Source organism: Chionomys nivalis, chromosome 12, assembly GCF_950005125.1.
Source record: "Chionomys nivalis chromosome 12, mChiNiv1.1, whole genome shotgun sequence".
Taxonomy (NCBI): Eukaryota; Metazoa; Chordata; class Mammalia; order Rodentia; family Cricetidae; genus Chionomys; species Chionomys nivalis.
Window position 1 is genome coordinate 49,680,393 of NC_080097.1, and position 18,337 is coordinate 49,698,729.

At 47.1% G+C, this 18,337-nt stretch overlaps 1 protein-coding gene across 1 annotated transcript; it reads left to right on the forward strand.

The window, feature by feature from the left end:
- Nucleotides 1-9,564: 9,564 nt before the first annotated feature.
- On the forward strand, nucleotides 9,565-17,542 carry LOC130885340 (L-threonine 3-dehydrogenase, mitochondrial). Its single transcript, XM_057786840.1, has 8 exons — nucleotides 9,565-9,748; nucleotides 12,642-12,684; nucleotides 13,256-13,326; nucleotides 14,123-14,272; nucleotides 14,366-14,538; nucleotides 15,749-15,839; nucleotides 16,177-16,446; nucleotides 17,403-17,542. The coding sequence occupies exons 1-8, from the start codon at nucleotides 9,565-9,567 to the stop codon at nucleotides 17,540-17,542; spliced, it is 1,122 nt and encodes a 373-aa protein (XP_057642823.1).
- Nucleotides 17,543-18,337: the final 795 nt, after the last annotated feature.

An 18,337-nucleotide genomic window follows, 5' to 3' on the forward strand; every position in this document is an offset into this window, starting at 1 on the left:
TCCCTCCTGCTCAACCTCCCAGCAATAGAATGGGCACGCGGTTCCCAGAAAACTGGTTTGTCTAGTAATTTGGGATGCGATTTCAGGGAAGGATGGGTTGGGAGGGCCCCCACACGCTTTTCGCCGGGAAGCAGACTGAGGCTGACTGTCCCAGGTTCCCGAGGTGGTTTCCCAATCCCAGCAGGTGAAGGTCGGACAGAGGTGAGTCGGACCTTCCTCTAAGACCCTTTGTAGCTCACGTAAATTCCAGATTTTTTTTTAATGACGCAGAAGGGGTTAACATGGACAGAGCCTTTTGCCAGGTGCCTTGCTAGGTTATCTGCTTATAATAAAACCTCTCAATATGGTGACTGTTCGATTTCGGAGAATAAGGATGCAGGAGACCACCCAGGCTCTGCGAGAGCCGGGCAAGACCCGGTCCTGATCCCCAGGAGGTCTCTGAAATGCTGATCAGAGTTCTGGGCGGGCCGGAAGGTGCCTTTGAAACTGAGAACTTTTCTTTCTTTCTTTCTTTCTTTCTTTCTTTCTTTCTTTCTTTCTTTCTTTTTTTTTTTTAAAATCTTTATCCCTCTCTCTTCTTCATGTGTGTGGGTCGCCTGCCATGGTGAATGTGTAGATCAGAGGACAATTTGTGGGAGTTACTTCTTCCCTTCCACCATGTGGGTTCTGGAAGTTGAAGCTGGGCTGTAGTCAGTGGTAGCAAGGAGATTTGGGACTCAGAAGACCTTTCACCTCCTTTGGTCATTAATGTCCACCTTATCCTGGACACTTAATCCTGCAAAATGGGATCCAGCTTCAAAGAAAACTATAGGGCTAAATATGACTTCAGGAAAGCAGGTGGTTCGTAAGGCCCGGTGGTTAGGCAGTGCTTGACTTGTCCATGGGCCCTTACTGTTAAAATGGTACCCTTCCATCTTAAAGTCCAGACTGCCTTGACTGTTGCTTGCTGGTTGTGGCGGGGGAGAATGAAGGTGGATGTGGCTGACAGTATCCACTAGGATGGGGAGAGGACACTGGAGTCAGGGTGCTGCCACCCAGGCAATGCTGGCCTTTTCTAGACAGGTTTCTGGGCAAAGGACTAATCCTCTACTTTGTTAGATTAGCCATGAGAACACAGAGAAGTAACTTTCCTGTAGAGACAGCAAAGAAAGGGCTTAGGCAGATTTGAGAAGCAGGGAGCTGTGCCCTTTGGGGAGGGATACCGTAGGGTTGGGGACTGCCTGGTGTTCTGGCTCCTCAGTCTGAGAGCTCCTCAAACTCTTTTCTGTTTAACTGTGGCTTCAGGCAGCTAGCAACAGACTTATCACATTAAGCACTTTTGAAGTCAGTAATGTGGGGAGCTGAAGAGATGGCTCAGAGGTTTAGAGCACTGGCTGCTCTTCCAGAGGTCCTGAGTTCAATTGCCAGCTCACAACTTTCTCTAACAGGATCTGATTCCCTCTTCTGGTGTGCAGGCGTATATGCAGACAAAGCACCCTATTCATGACATACACAAATAAGTAAACCTTTAAAAGTCAGTAGTGTGGGGCTGGGAGAGATGGCTCAGTGATTAAGAGCACTGACTCCTCTTCCTAGAGGACCCGAGTTCAGTTCCCAGCACCCACATGACAACTCCAAACTGTCTGTGACTTCAGTTCTAGGGGATCTGGTTACCTTCACACCAATGCACATAAAATAAAGTTAAATAAATCATTTTTAAAAAAAAGTCAAGTGTGCCCTATGTGTAGTGGGTCTCAGGAATGCCCTTCTCTCCGCAAGCCAAGGTTCTTCTTTGTTCCTGTGAATTCTGACGATAACGGACACGGGTGGGACCAGGCGAACACGTCCTTATTTTACTCACAGTGCATCCTCAAGGGCCACCCATCCATATTGTAGCACGTGTCAGATTTCCTAGTTTTTTGTTGTTTTGGTTTTGTTGTTTTTTTGTTGCTTTTGGGTTTTTTTGTTGTTGTTGTTTAGAGGCTAAGTAAATTCTGCTGTGTATGGAGACCACTCCTTCTTTACCTAGTCAGTCATTCGAGGTGGGTACTTTTTATTTTATGCTTCATGTGCTGGGCTTAAGATTTTCCAGGTCTCCGGTTAGTTTCTGTGGCTAAGAATGATTGCAGTTAGAAATGCAAGGTGGCCTTGAGCACTCAGGAAAACCGATGTCTCGACCTTGTGGAAATGGCTATTTCTAAAGACAGAACTGTTTCTCCTCAAGACAGTTGTGACGGAATCCCGCTTCCCAGAGGTAAAGCTAAGTCACTTTTGTCTGAGAAGAGAGCACAGGGAAAGTCCTGGCTGCCTCTGCTCCCTGTGCAGGGCTGCTGGGAGTGCCCTCTAGGGATGCAAACGCTGTCTCCTGAAGCCCAAGCTACTACACTCCCGTCACCTGAGCCTTTTCTCAAGGCTGTCTTTGCTTATGGCAGAGCACGTGAGACCTTTGCACCCACGCAAATACAAACAAAACCAGCTGAGTGCCGAGCCCATCTCCATCACCCAGGTCCCTGGTGCCAGTCCCCTCTCAACAGTGTCCTGGAGGGTCCCTCCATGTGCTGGCTGTCATCCTGTTGCTTGAGGGGAGAGGGCGCTGTCCCTTCTTTTTCATCCTTTACAGTTAGTTAAGCCTGTTAGGCGCTTGGGAGAGAGTCCTCAGCCTATTTGATTTTAACAGAGAGGGACTAAGGATCTTTGTTTGCTCTTTGCAAATTTACTTTCTGGCCCAACAAGCTGTTCTCAGAGTATGATCTGGGAAACCTTGGAGATCCCTGAGACTTTTCATGGAGTCCACAAGGTAACACCACGGGGGGTGGGGAGGAGGGGAGAATGCAGGTATTTGCTTTTTCTCCCCAGTGCATTCAGGATCTATGGCTGAATTTGGCTTCTGGTAGCTAATGAGGGGTGTGTGTGATTAGTCTTCTATTTCTGGGTTCTAGGCTCGGGGGATAACTATGTGTTTTCAGGAATGAAAGTGATTTGCTCTACTGTACGTTCCCAAGCCCGTTCTTCTTTCTGTGGCTTTGGGTTCAAGTTTCCCTGCATCTACAGGGCATGGCATCAAAAGGCAAGCATGTACTTCATCGTGATTGGAAAACTGTGCTGAATGTTTAAATGTCCAGTTGTCTTTAAATTTAATAATATTGCAGTATAAGGATATCGTTTTATGTATTTTAATGCTAAAGAATGAATTATTGGCTTGCCAGCGGATAACAGAAAACTTGAGCTGTCAGCCCATAACTGGCGGTGCCATCTGTGCTCTTGAGGGTAGAGAAGGGTGATGTGAGTATCCATGTTGAGCCAGTTCTCTGACTTGTGAAGGGGAATTTATCCAGAGAAATGGGCAAAACTAAGAGGGGCTGAAAGTGTCCCTCGGCTTCCTGCATCCCTGTGGATCTTCAGTCAGACCGTCGTTCTGAACAATATAATGATGCCCGGAGCATAATTTCAAGACAAGCCAGCTGGAGCCCTCTGAGAAGTGTGGACTTGAATGTCTTAAGTAGATAGTTCAAACTCATTAAAAAAAATCCCAAATTATTTTAGATCTTCAGACTAGAATAAGCTGTTGAGACATCAAGCTGGACAGGTCACCAGACAGAGCATCAAACAACATAGATAATCACACTGCACCATTGAGAGACAGAATAATGTCTTGTTGAGGGGAAAGGACTCCGAAGGAAATCACAGCACCTCTGCTCTCCAGTGGCGTGTTGACTGGGGGAGGCTTAGCTTCGTACAAAAAGACTGAGTGACTAATTTGCAGTGGTGTCTGGATTCACTGTGTTGCTTGTGTGCTTATGAGTCCATGCCATACCAGCCACAGGAGAAACTCTTGGTAGAGGGTCGGAAACAAAACAGTCCAAGTGTTGAATTGCCTTTTCATGTTTGGTGGAACTGGGGTGAACCTGTGATGATGGTTCCGAGGAATCGGGGGCTACTGGTGTGTCTGTGTCAGTCAAGGCTTCGCAGCACACTGCTGGGGGTCATTGTATTCCTGGTGGCTATATGCTGCCAATGAAAAGACAGAACTGGGGAGTTGGAGAGATAGCTCAGCGGTTAAGAGCACTTGCTTCTCATGCAGAGATTTTTGCTTCCAGGGTTTTGCTTCTAGCACCCACCTGGCAGCTCACAACTGTCTCTAACTCAGTTCCAGGGGGATCTGATGTCCTCTTTGGGTCCTGCAGGTGCTTGCACTCACATGGTGCACATACATATGGTTAGGCATATGCACACATACATATAAAGTAAAAATTAGTAAGTTAAAATAAAGAATTGAAGGACTGCACCTGCCTCACTTTCAAACAAAAGTAAAACAATTGCTGGTTCTAATCACTTTCATGGCCTCCTTAGGAACCTTTAATTTTCTGAAGCCTTGGCTTCTGAATGCAGGTCTTTGCAGGATGCTGGATGGTGACCTATGAAGCTCCCCTTGTATTATCAATTGTGATGGTGTCTTGTGGTAAAGCATTTGTGGGACTGAAGCGCGAGCTGGACCATTAGTTCTTGTCGATAGAACATTACTGCTTCATGGAAGGACTGAACATGGTTATGCATGCTTGGGGATTCAGCAGATGGATTCTAAAAATAAGCAAAGTTGTCTGTTCCTGCGAAGGAACAAGGAAAGGGGCTCATGGCGTTTGTACATGTGACTTTGACACCGCAGAGTGAAGTATGCTATCATTGACTTGGAAGAAGTTCCTGACTCACCAAACAAACCAACATTTCTCCAAAGTCCAGTGCTTGGAGCTAGAAGCAGCCTAAGAGAGCTGGGTGTATTGGCTCATGCCTTTAGATTCCAGTGCTTGGGAGGTGGATCATTTTGTGTTCAAGGCTATCCTGGTCTACATCGTGAGTTCCAGAGCAGCCTGAGCTACATAGTGAGACCCTGTCTTGAAATACCCTCCCATGTGTTAGGTAGGCCAGCAGGCAGGAGTGTGGCAAGGTGTGCAGTGATGACGTTAGATCCTCCACGGAGCTGGCCTTTGACAAGGACTAAAGGGGCTGGGAGATGGCTCTGTTTTACTACAAAGTACTTGCATGCATACATGAGGACCACTCGAGTTCAGATCTCCAGAAACAACCAAGCGTGCAGCTGACTGTCTGTGTGCAAAGTTCTGTGCTGGGGAGGAGGCTGGGTTTGTGTGTTTCGGGGAGGTGGGGCTGGAAGGACACAAGGGGATCCCTGAAATTCACTGGCCAGCCAGCCTAGCAGGATTGATGAGCTTCAGGCTACGTGAGAGATTCCCTCTCAAAAATGAAAAGTAGAGAGAACTGGAGGAAAGATACCCAACCTCAACATCTGGCCTCCACACACATGTGCATTCACACATGTGGGCATCCTGGTACTAACAAGTCCAGGCATCGCGAACGCACGCCCACACACCCACACACGTTAAAGGTCAGTTAAACTTTGAACTTTAGAGAACTAAGATACATGTCTGGAAACACCCACTTGTCCCACCACTCTGCTGTGGGAGTTTGCCTTTTCTGCAGCTACTTCAGTGAAATCTCAAGACAGACTGAGTGTGGAAGCAAGTATGAGAATCAGCTGATGTCTGACAATGGACTCTTCTCACTACGTGATTTCTGTTTTTGCTTTGAAAAACACAGTTTCTTTCATAAATGTGTGTATGCTAACATCATTAAATGAATTAAATAAACATCTCTGGGCCGGGCGGTGGTGGCGCACGCCTTTAATCCCAGCACTCGGGAGGCAGAGGCAGGCGGATCTCTGTGAGTTCGAGGCCAGCCTGGTCTACAAGAGCTAGTTCCAGGACAGGAACCAAAAGCTACAGAGAAACCCTGTCTTGAAAATTCAAAAAAAAAAAAAGAATTAACATCTCTTTAATAATTTTAGCAATATTTAATAGTGTAGATATTGATGGATGATATTATTCACATATACGTTTCAGTCCACAGTTTTTTGGTGTGTGTTTTTCAAGACAGAAATGTTATGCCTGAGTCCTAGGACCCCCAAGAAGACCAGTACAGAGCCACACTTCCGAATGCCAAAGCAAAGTTTCATTTAAGTATGGGCTAGCGCGGGCCCTCTGCCTCACAGTCTGATACAGCAGATAGAGGGAGAAGGACCCTGTCTATTGTAAGTGGTTTATAAAGACAAAAAATTACAAGACAGTCACAAGATTACCATCTCAAAATACAGAATTACTTATCTTATATCACAGTTGGCTAAAGGGTAGGTAAATCTCAGCTGTTAGTACCTGATAGGCTATTATTATCTAAGGGGGGAGAGCAACAGCCCCCCTGGTTACTTCCTCCAGACATCTGCTGACCCTTTGCTAACTGCAGGGGCTGCCTGAAATATTACTCAGCTGATAGGGGAAGTTGGGTGGTCAACATTCTCTGTCTGACTACGGGTGGGGGAATGGGCTGCAGTCAGTAACTTTGTGTAACTTAGGTTTCCCCATTAGTTAATATTTCCCCTAAAGAGGGGTCCTGCAACCTTCAGCTTATCTTGGTGGCTGGGAGTGTAGTTCAAAGTCCCAAAAGGGCCCAGCACAGAAATGGAATCTTTTCCGGCCATTCAGAAACTTGTCCTGAAACTTGCTTTGTAGACCAGGCTGGCCTTGAACAAACAAATAGGTCTGCTTGCCTCTGCCTCTAAGAGTGCTGGGATTAATGGCATAGGCCACCACACCCAGCTTTCTGTCCACGGTTTTTAAGAACGTAAGGGAGGTCGGGTGTGGTTGCACACACCTTTAATCCCAACACTTGGGAGGCTGACAGATCTCTGTGACTGCCAGGCCAGACAGGGCTGCACAGTGAGATCCTGTCTCAAAATAAAATAAAATAAAGGAATCTTGAAACTGGGCATTTCGAGGGCTGCTGCCTTGAGTCTAGTCATGCTCACACAACAGCAGAGACACGTGAGGCATGCATCCGCAGGTAGTTTTATCACTCACCTAGCTGGTTACAACATCCCTTTGCTGTATTCTCTTACAGAGTTGCCGTTGCCTGTGTGGCCTACTGTGGAGCCAAATGGCTTTATACAGCACGTGGCTCTGTCAAGATGGACTGGACAGTAATAAGACAGTAGAATAAGGCAGTAGTCTTTCCTTGGAAAAGCGACTGTGTGGGTAGAAGTTTCTGTTACTCTGACTGATGTCTGACTGGTGTGTTAAAGCTATCCCCTAATGGATCCTCCAGCTGGAGGGCAGGGCAGCAGGCACAAACATCCCAGAGCAGGACAGTCCTGCCAGCCTGTGGCATGAAGGGAGGACCAATGTGGGCTTTTAGTGGATTAGGAAGAGCCAACACAGGTCCATGCTGCCCACAGTGCCAGGGCAAAACATTTGGTCTTTTAGCGAAGAACCCACAGGGTGCCTTCTGATGTCTTCCTGGTAGGGAATGATGGGACCTTCGGTGTCCCAGAGTTTGCTCTTTCTTGACCCTTTTAACTGTGGCAATTCATTCTTTTGCTTCTGAGAACTGCAATTTGTCCTTGAGTTTTAGTAACCTGGGGAATCCAGTGGACTCAGGCCTACTTCTGTCTCCTTTTGATGAAGCGACTCAAAAGAAGTGAGTTCTTACCTGGTCTTGGCTGCAGGGGAGGATTTTGTTTTCAACAACATTCCTCTGGGGGTGGTTGAGGAAGTCTCAGACATTCCCTATAATATGGCCAACACTGGTTACCTCTTGATAACCTGGAGCAGTGTGCCCATGACAGGAAGGCTGTCTTCCAGGCTCCTTCCAGGCCTGGAATGAAAGATCCCTTCTGCCCCACCAGTAGCCACCGGAATTCTAATTGCCTTAACTTTTCATACTATCCTGCCCCCCATGATTTATAAGGGTATGAAATGCTTTCTCAAAATAGTATCCTTTTACTGCACACACTCATGAAACGTAATTTGTCGTATCTCAACCTGTGTTCTTGGGTCAAAGGCACTCACACTTGGAGGAAAGCAATTTCACTCATTACAGAACAAAATGTCCTAAATTAAGGCACTTTTTTGGTTTTGTTTTGTTTTTCAAGACAGGGTTTCTCTGCAGCTTTGAAGCCTGTCCTGGAACTAGCTCTTTTAGACCAGGCTGGCCTTGAACTCACTGAGATCTGCCTGCCTCTGCTCCCGAGTGCTGGGATTAAAGGTGTGTGCCACCATCTCCTGGCTCAAGGCATTTTTTTTAACCCACTGGTGGCAACATCAGGTAGGTGGTTTACCATAAAGCAGAGACATCTTTACTATGTTTCGGATACTGATGACAGCCTTAGCTTTAGGATTGTGAAAGTCTGCTAAACTAATAGATTCTGAAAGGATTTACCTGATAAGTCATGTTAGGTTAGACACAGTGGAGGTTAAAAGGTGACTATTACAGAGACTTATGTGTACTGATATTTCATTTGTATTTTAATTAATAAAGCTTGCCTCAAGATCAGAGAGTAAAACAGACCCCCTGGTCAGCCTTATAGACCAGGCAATGATGACACATCCCTATAATCCCAGTAGCCACACTAGTTTGCCAAAGAAACCAGGCCGGTAGTGATGCACGCCTTTAATCCCAGTCCTAGAGAGGATTATAAAACGGGAAGAGACAGCTCTCAGTCTCAGTCTTATTCTGAGATTCCTGGAAACAGGATCGCCATTTCAGACTGAGGCAGAGGTAAGAATCAGTGGCTGGCTGCTTTGCTTTTCTGACCTTCAAGTTGAACCCCAATATCTGTCTCCGGGTTTTTATTAATTGTGCTACACTTATGATTTAAGATAGATTTAAATTGGCCTTTGGTTCTGTAACACCCCAACTCTCCACGATTCCAAGTTCAGTTGTTTGTATAGGTGTGACTCCATTTTTCTGGGGGGGGGGGTGATCTTCAGGGCACAGTGCAGACACAGGTGTGTGTCCCAACCTCTTACCTTCCTAGACAAGGCAAGCATCCACTGTCAGCTGGTAGTGGAGGCAAGGACAAGGAGGAGGAGGTTAGTGCACATTTGGGGTCGTGGAAGCACTGAGAACAGATTTTTCTCTAAATGAGCCATTCAAAAGATGTGGGAGTCAAACAGAGGCTGCTCACAGCTTACCAAATACTGCCAGGCCTCCCCCTCTATCTGCTTTCCCAGCCTGGGGTTATTCCAGAGATAATATCTGAAGTGTTAGCACAGGTGGCCAATGCTTGGCTATTTAGTCTGGGACCTGCTTGTCCCCTCAGATGGTTTTTGCACAGGTTGATAGCATGTAGTAAGCTCCCACCATCTGGTGGCCAGTTTTTGGTTTGGGTTTTTTTTTTTTTTTTTTTTTTTTTTTTTTTTTGCTGTTTGGTGCTTGTTGGTTGTGCATTAACCCATTAACCCCCATTGTAGCTTGGCATCTGGTTTAACTTCAGCGTTACCCCAGGTTAGGCTTTGTGTGAACATTTATCCCTCTGTCCCTGGGCCTGACTCCAAGTAGGCACTTACTGGCTTCCTGTGGACAAGTCAGGGGTTCAGTCTTGCGCATTCCGCATTCCTGAATTGCTCGCCAACTGGCAGCCGGGATGTGATTTCAGGAGAGCACCTTTTTCCAGGGGCTGATGGATGTAAAGTTGGTAATGGACTCTTGTCCTTCCTTTCTCCCAGGCTATCTGCAGGGCAGATGCTGGTCCTCGGGATGCTGAAACGGGTGGTCAGTGGGACAGCACAGAGCAAAGCCTCTGGCCACTGGAAGCTTGTCTTGCCCTTGCGGTTTCTAGGCAGCTCCCCTTGTCGAATCCCAGCAGATGACAGCTTCCACTCCACCTCGTTCTCGGAAACAGAGCCTCCGCGGGTCTTCATCACAGGTTGGTTTGTCCCCTCCTCATTAGTGACATGAGCCTCGTTGTCTCTGAGCTGCTTCTTGCAATGTACTGTACCATCAGAACAGGCTTCCAGGGGACCATCAGAACGGGGTCTAGTGGTTGCCCTGTAAAAAGGGGTCTCTGAGTGAGGCATGCCATCACAAATAGCTTTTTATTGCATTGGCAACCCTTTTCTGATTAGACACAGCCTTTTTTGAGAAGTTCTGGGTCTGGATTCAAAGAAATTGTTCTTTGGGGGTAAAGTATTAGAAGAATCATTCGCGCTGTTGACAAAGAGACGAAGGCATAGCTGGGGCTCTAAGGAAAGTTCTGGCACAAATGGCAGAGTGGTTTCAGAGGATGGACCGGGTCTATGTCACGTGGTTAAGCAGCCTGGCATACACACCTGCAGTCCAGGTCTCTTAATTAGCATGAGGGTTAGGGGAGCAGGAATCCAGAAAAACAAGTGACTTTAATTCTGGAAACCAAATTACTGTAGTCTTGTTACTGTGTAAGGGTCTGGATGGGGTTTGTTTTCTCTGCCATTAAAGAATTAAAAGGCAGGGAAATGCTCAAGCTTGCCAGATAGCCGCGGAGACATCTTAAACAGCAGACTGAAGTTAGCGGACAGAACCGGCAATTGCAAAGGCTTTTTCTTGGGGGTGAGGAAACACACATACAGCGGGCACACAGAGGAAAAGACCCATCTGCAAAGTCAGGGTGAGGAGCGATGTGGACAGAAGAGGAACTGAGGAAGCTGAACATCTGGTCTCTTCTGGAGGGCTGGGGATTTTAAAGGCTCTGAGTTTTCCTTCTCTAATTTAGGATTTGTCAGTTTGAAGAAAGACAGGCTGATGGGCCCACAACCACTGTGTGACATGTTCTGATCCAGCCTTGAATTTGTTGAGTCTGTCCATCTTAGGGGCCCTGTTGGTGGAAGAAGAAACCCACAAGGCCTTTGTTTTAAGCTGTCAGGCTTTTGTCTGAGGTTATGAGGGCAAGGAAGAAGCCAGCCTTCTTGGAACTTCCCCATCTTTGTTACCTAGCAATGGCCTCTCTCCCTGTCTGCCTGCTGACCCGGGAGTCTATCAAATGCCTAGTCTCCTAGTTTCAGAAATTAGCAGTTCTAGTAAAATGGAGGACCATTACAAGATAGCGTGGTTCTGGCTGACATCTTCCGTCTTATTCATAACCATTGCCTATGTTTCCTTTCTCTAACAAAACCTTGTTTTCTGAAGGGACCTAGGGATGCAGAGCTGTTGTATGATGGTTTACTCTTTTGGCCTTTTGAGGGGCCCACCACACAGCTCCCAAATAAATCGTACACAGACGCTTATTCTTAGTTATGAATGCCTGGCCTTAGCTTGACTTGTTTCTTGCCAGCTTCTCTTAAATTATCTTAACTCCCTTTTGTCTCTGGGCTTTTATCTTTCTCTATTCTTGTATACCTTTCTTCACTGCTTTCTCTGTGGCTTGCTGTATAACTGGGTGGCTGTCCCTGATGTCCTCCTCTCCTTGTTCTCAAGCTCCTTCTTTTCCTTGTTTTTCCTTCTATTTATCCTTTCTACCTCCCAGCCCCACCTATCCTTGCTCCTGCCTCACTTTTGGCTGTTCAGCTCTTTATTAGACCATCAGGTGTTTTAGACAGGCAAAGAATCACAGCTTCACAGGGTTAAACAAATGAAGCATAAACAAAAGCAGCACACCTTAACATAACAGTCCCCAGCACGGGGCCAAATAGCTATCCTGGAACTTGATTCCTTCCACATTATAGATAATAGGTCATGGCAACAAAACTGAGTGGATAGGAAGGGTGGGAGTTCTAAAACCCATCTTTCTCCTCGGTCTTTCCTTGACCGGGTTCCCCAGCCTAAGACCAGAATCGCCCATCACACACTGTTACTGAGCTCGGTATACTGGAAATAAGATGGGATGTGAGTACTGCCCGAGCTTCTTGTCGCTGTTGAGCTTATCACCAGCAGCTCCACTCCCTGATCTGCCTTCTCCAGAATGTGCAGTGCCTGGCCCCACCCCCTTAACTGTGCATTCCACATCATTGCTGACAGAGTGCTTCCAAACAGCCCAAGATAACCTCTCACTTGACGGCACGTTCTATTTCCCCCCCTTGTCATGTTTTCGCTTCTTTCCTGTCTTGCTCTCTGTGTGTTTGCTTCATTCTCTCTCTCCACTAAAAAAATCATCTCTAGGGTTTTAGTCCTGTGTTAACTGGCAGGAAGTCCTACTGATCTATCTTTCTGCCACATGAGTGTCTCACATGAAATTTATAGTGGTCCTCCTCCAAATGTGTTCCTAGCCCCTTGGCTCCGGCTTCCTATCCGTACTGTCTTTAAGACTCCAGGTTAGGAAGCTAGTATCATTTCTTTCTAGTGGCTCCTCTTTGGTTCTGTTCTATTGTTTGTCTGCTCTGATTTGAGGTAGGGTCTCTCTACTACTACGTAGCTCTGGCTGTGTCCCAGGCTGGCCTCAAACTCAAAAGATCCACCTACCTCTGCCTCCCAAGTGCTGGGTTTAAAGGTGTGTATTACCATTCCAGCTTGTCCCATCCTTTTGTCAAATGGTTTCTTGCTCTCCCCTCTTTGGAGCTGGGCTCAGCATAAGTGTTATTTTTCTGCTTGTGTCCTTGCTTTTCTCCTCTTGGGCACCCCTTGCCACAAAGGGCTGCCTCAAACCCTCACGTGCATTGATGCCTGTCCGTGCTGGACAGTGGCTATCCTATGTTCTGAGAGCACTGCTGTGCTGCGGAGAGTAGCCTTCAGTGATTGCATCAGCTCGGTCCTGGGCTTTAGCCCACTACAACTGGGGGGCTTTTAGTCCACAATTAAGCTCGGAGAATAAATTTGCACTCAGGTCTCATCTTGTTTTCTTCTTCACCTAGGGGGTCTTGGCCAGCTGGGAATAGGACTTGCTAGCCTTTTGAGGTAAGAGCTTCAAAATCAAGTTCTTAAGGGTGCACAGTGGTCTCTGTCAGCATTATCCATTTGTTCTCTTGCCTCTGGCCTCTTTCTGCTTCTAAGATGTCACTTCTAAGATATCTACTTAAAATACAATTTATTCTGCCTCTTATTCAGCTCTTTGCTCTCAGTCCTACTTGGATGCAGTGAGACTCATCACCCCAAATGAATCACTTACCTTTCAGCTGTTTGGGAGCAGAGGGCGGGGCCAGTGCTGATAGGAGCTGGAAGGGTATTGTCGGGGGTTGAAGTTAGTAGGGTAAAAGAATGAGGGAGAAGAGGAAGTGCCAAGGATCTGGAGATAGCACTGGTGACCAGTGCAGTGGGGGAAGGGTGGAAGGAGAGAACCAGGCTGGGGAGAGAAAATGAGGACTGAGCTTAGGGAGGCAAAGCTGAGGGGTATATGACAATGCTGACAAGAAAGAAGGTGACTGGAGACGGCCCCACAACTGCAGTGCCTATTAGAAATAACCAGTTACCTAAGACTTGTATTCCTGACTCATTGTGGGGGGTGGGGGGGGACTTTCTTTCCCTACAGGAGACGATTTGGGAAGGACAACGTGATCTTATCAGACATAAAGAAGCCCCCTGCTCATGTCTTCCACAGTGGTAAGATATGGATAGTCCTTGATGTTTCCCTTTTCAAAATGCAGCCCCAGAGGCAGCTCAGTGGAGTCCATGTGTAGTCGACTCAAAGAGGGATTTGGACATGGTCCTGGCTTAAAAGTGTGTTTGCAGTGCTGCTCCGTTCAAATGACAAGGAACAGAAGTGCTCCGTGGAGCCTGAAGTTCTGGAATAAGATATCTAAATATTACTTTCAATAATGTCTTTGCACTAAAAGCTTTGATTCCTATCTTTTGAGTTTTTGGTTACCTGACCGACTTAAAGAGCCCTCAAACAAAAAGTTTGATGAGGAAAAAGAGCTTGACGAATATGGAGAAGGGAGATGGCTTAGTGTTAAGAGCGCTTTTAGAGCATCCAAGTTTGGTTCCCAGCACCCACATCAGGTGGCTCCCAAGCACCTGTAACTCTAGCTCTAGGGGATCCAAGACCATCTTCTGTGCTCCACAGGGACCTGCACTCACAAGCACCACCCCCAAAATTTCAGCACCCTCTTCTGGCCTGGATGCTGAGTACCTAGATTTACACACACACACACACGAGATATACATAAATAACCAGACACAGAAGCTGGAGCATGGCTGTTAAGCCAATGCTCAAGAGGCTACGGCAGAAGAATCACATGGTTCCAGTCCAACTTAGGCTACAGAGCCAGGTTGTACTTTCCATAAGGAAGCTTGGGGAGGGAGGGCGAGAGAGGATGAGGAGATTTTCTCAAGTCAGTGGCAGGGGCCAGAGAATCCACTTAGCTTCACTGCAGTCTTTCTTGCTCTGTGTTTACAGGCCCGTTCATTTATGCTGATATCCTGGATTACAAGAAACTCCGTGAGATCGTGGTGAACCACCGGATTAGCTGGATCTTTCACTACAGTGCGCTGCTCAGTGCTGTAGGAGAAGCAAACGTGGCCTTGGCCAAAGATGTAAATATAACTGGTGAGCAGCTGGCTCTAGCCAAAAGGGGCCAGTTTTCCTTGCTCTTGGCAATGCGTCTCCATTGCAGACTGTCATAGTGTCTCTTCATTTTAGGACTGCATAACATTCTAGATGTTGCAGCCGAATTCAATATAAGATTGTTTGTGCCCAGCACGATTGGAGCTTTTGGAGCTACCTCTCCTCGGAACCCTGCACCTGATCTCTGCATTCAAAGGCCCAGGACCATCTATGGGGTATCCAAGGTCCACGCAGAGCTCATGGGAGAAGTAAGCATTTCTCGGAAAGATTGCTAAATGCTCAGGGCTAGATGAGTCTATGTGTCTGGCCCCATTTTTTTTCTGCCTCAGACACTTCCTGCTTTATTTTGGGGGGAACAATTACGCCCTGGAGACGATTACTTAGCTGGTGTATTATTGGTCAAGTGGTAGGCCCCTTCCCTTGTAGGCACTGAACAATTTAGCTATGGGTTTCTGCTTGCCCACAGCCACGACATTCCTGGCCTTGAAACCCCTCTCACCTTGCTTGTTGCCCGACTTGTTTGCAAAGCTCTCAACTGTAATTACTGTGGGAGTGTCAAAATCTTTTCTGCAAGAGAGAGCGATGGAGGGGAGGGCATGGGGAAGGAGAGAGTATGTGGGGACCAAGTGTGTGTATTCCTGTGTGTGGAGGCCAGAGGTTAGGCGTCTCCTTCAGTTCCTCTCCATCTTAAATTTTGAGACAAGGTCTCTTACTAGAACCTGGAACGCGCAGGCCAGGCATGTGGGCATTGAGTCTTCTCGGTTTCCCCAGTGCTAGATTACAGGCACATGCTGTGTCCTGTTTTCTTATACGGGTTCTACAGACTCTAGCTCAGCTCCTCGTGACTGTGCCAGAAGCACTGAGTCATCTCCCCAACCCTGAAACTTCCTACTGTGGAAAACTTCAACCACGCTTTTACTCTGTTTTATAGAAAACTGTGGTCAGTGTCCGGCCCTTCAGCTACTGGATGTCAAATTTCTGCAGGGAAACAAGTTTGCAGCACTCAGGATAGGCAGGGAGCAGGAGTGCCACCTGCAGGCTGCTCTATCATTTGATATCACCTTGACGTAGCATCAAGATGGTGATTCTCAGAAGATAATCATTGAGTGTTATTAAAATGAAAAACCTGGTCTTGTAAATATTCTGTGTGTGCATGTTGCATGTGTATATGCCCGCACAAATTACCACAGCATGTGTGTGTGGAGGGAGTTGGAGGACAACTCTGGAGTCTCTCTTTCCACCTTTATGTTGGCTCTGAGGAGCCAGCTCAAGTCACCAGGCTGTGTGACAAGTGCCTTTCCCCACTGAGTCATCCTGCAGGTCCTAAATGTTTATTCTTCTGAAGAACATTTAATTGAACGGCATGTGGTAGTCTAGGGAAAAAGCAATTTCTTTGTTTTAACTGAACTACAGGATTGTTATTATGTTTTTTTAGCAAGCTCTTTTTTTTTTTCTTAGTACTATTATTACCGGTATGGGTTAGATTTCCGGTGCCTGAGATATCCTGGAATCATTTCTGCAGAATCCCAGCCTGGAGGAGGAACAACTGGTAAGTGCAGTCTCCAGCCTCCTTCACCCTTAAATTCTTGTTTTGGGGAGACCCTGCTTCGTCAGTAAACTGGCTGCCTTAGTTTCCCTGTATTTAAGAGAAATTGGAAAGTAGAGAGTGTTTTTTATCTTGCTGGCTCCCAAAATGTAGTTACCAAAAAAAAAAAATTCTTTTGTTACCTGTGTATAACAGTAAATATTGATATAGCCCATACTATTCATATCTTTTGGGGGAGTCTTCCATTTTTAATAGTCTAAAGAGTTTCTGGATTAAGAGCACTGGTAACTCAGACCTGAGCCTCCTCACTCCGGCTGCCACGGATGGGGTTCTCTTTCAGACTACGCAGTCCAGATTTTCCATGATGCAGCAAAGAAAGGCACATTTGAGTGCAACCTCAAGGCCAGTACCAGGCTCCCCATGATGTACATCAGCGACTGCCTCAGGGCCACCCTGGAAGTCATGGAGGCCCCTGCAGAGCGCCTTTCCATGAGGACCTACAACATCAGCGCCATGAGCTTCACCCCCGAGGAGCTGGCACGGGCCATCGTTAAGCACATACCCGACTTCCAGATCACCTACTCTGTGGATCCCCTCCGGCAGGCCATAGGTAGGCCCCCACGCCAGCCCGCGCTGGTTCGCAAATGTATTGAAAATACCCACGCCACTCAAGTGAGGAGGCTTTAAGACTGAGGATCGCGGTGGTCTGTCACAGATGCTTCCGTGTGGGGAAACGGATCTTCGGGAGAAAGGTTCCAGCTCAGAAAATAGTCCGGCACCATGTCACCTTTGCACAATTTAATGAAGCCGGGAGGAACAGATGAAATCAAGGCAGTGTGCAAACAGGCTTGGGCCTTCGTATGGTGTTATTGTTATCCATGGCCTGAAACACCCTTCTGGATATAAGAATGTTCCGTTACAAAGCCATGTGAGGTTTTAATAGTATGAAAACCCCAGTGCAGGTACCCAATGTCTTCTGAAGAGGTGGCCCTGCATGTACTAGGTCTATTCCGGTCAGAGACTGTTAGGGTCGGAGAGAAGCCCCCAAAGAAGACCAACAGCCCATGCATGCAATAACAAGAGTGCCTTATTAATTCCAACATTGGGGTAACACTTGGCGACCCCCAAAGACGGTCACAGGCTCTTTTTAAGCAGAGTTAGGGGAATTCCAGAGAGGAGGGATTAATCTGGGGCTGATTGGTGGAGGAAAGATTAGACTGGGGGCTGATTGGTGGGAGGTCCTGATGGTTAGGGACCTCCCAACAGCAGGGTAGGGAAAGAGGACTGGGGGGGGGGCGCCTGTTGAGCCAGCAGACGGGAAATTGGGGAGCCTGCTGAACTAGCAGAAGGCTGTGGTTTTTCCGACGACCGTCTGTTTAGCTCTGTCCCATTTTAGTGACCCAGAACTAAGGCTTAGGTTGCTGTCACTCTTTAGGAAAGTCTGGTCTGCCTCCCCCTCCCCCGCCCCAGTTCTCTCAGAGATGAGATTTTCTTTTTTGTGACTTCATATAAAACCCAAATACAGAGCCTGGATAACCCATTGTTCTTTCCTGTGTCTTGCCGTAGCTGAGAGCTGGCCCATGAAACTAGATGACAGCAATGCCCGAATGGACTGGGGCTGGAAGCACGACTTTGATCTTCCGCAGCTGGTGGCTACAATGCTCACCTTCTATGGAGCCAGCACCAGATGCGCCCAAGCTAACTGAAGGAGGAGGAGCAACTCCCGCGCCCCCACAGTGCAAGAGGCACGGCATTCTCTTAGTTGGAGAACTAATTGGATGGAATTCGGGCTGCTCACTCAGAACTGCTGGGTGGGGTTGGCGTTCCTTCACACGTGGCCTTTGTTGTGTGGCTAAATTGGTCTAAGCACACATACCACAGAAATGAAGACCTAAGTGGTAGTGGCTGTGTCTTGGAATTTACAACGTTTGTGTTTAATTAAATTCAGTTTAAGGATCACTCCCGAGACCCTCTCTTGACCAGAAACCAAAGATTACATTTTAAGGATTTTCAAAGATGCTTTCCATGTTCAGAACTTTCAGACTTCATCCGAAATGATCACTCGCAGCTAACTTTTATTTAAGATTTATCTTTTTACTTGAGATTAAGAGTATGAAAAATGTCGCAGTTCATAAAAGGCATGAGTTGTATGGGATTTGGTTCCATTTAGGGGCTGCAAGAAAGCTCGGTGATGTCTTTGGGACTTTTAATTCCCTGACCTGGTGACATCAGCAACCCCAAAGAGACTGTTGAAATGAATGTTTCTGGGCTTCACCCCCTCAGACCGACCCAGCAACGTGGAGGAAGCTGGCTTTGACCCAACCCTTTAAGACAGGCTCCAAACACAGCTTCTAAAGACTGCCATCCTGTGATGGTAGTGAATCCCACCAACAGGGAGGCTGGTCAGTTCCTGCTGGCACACCTGGCTACCTGCAAAAATCGCCAGCAAGAGGAACTTCCAGTCCCACAGCTGTAGTCAATAATAGCTGCGCTTCTGCCAT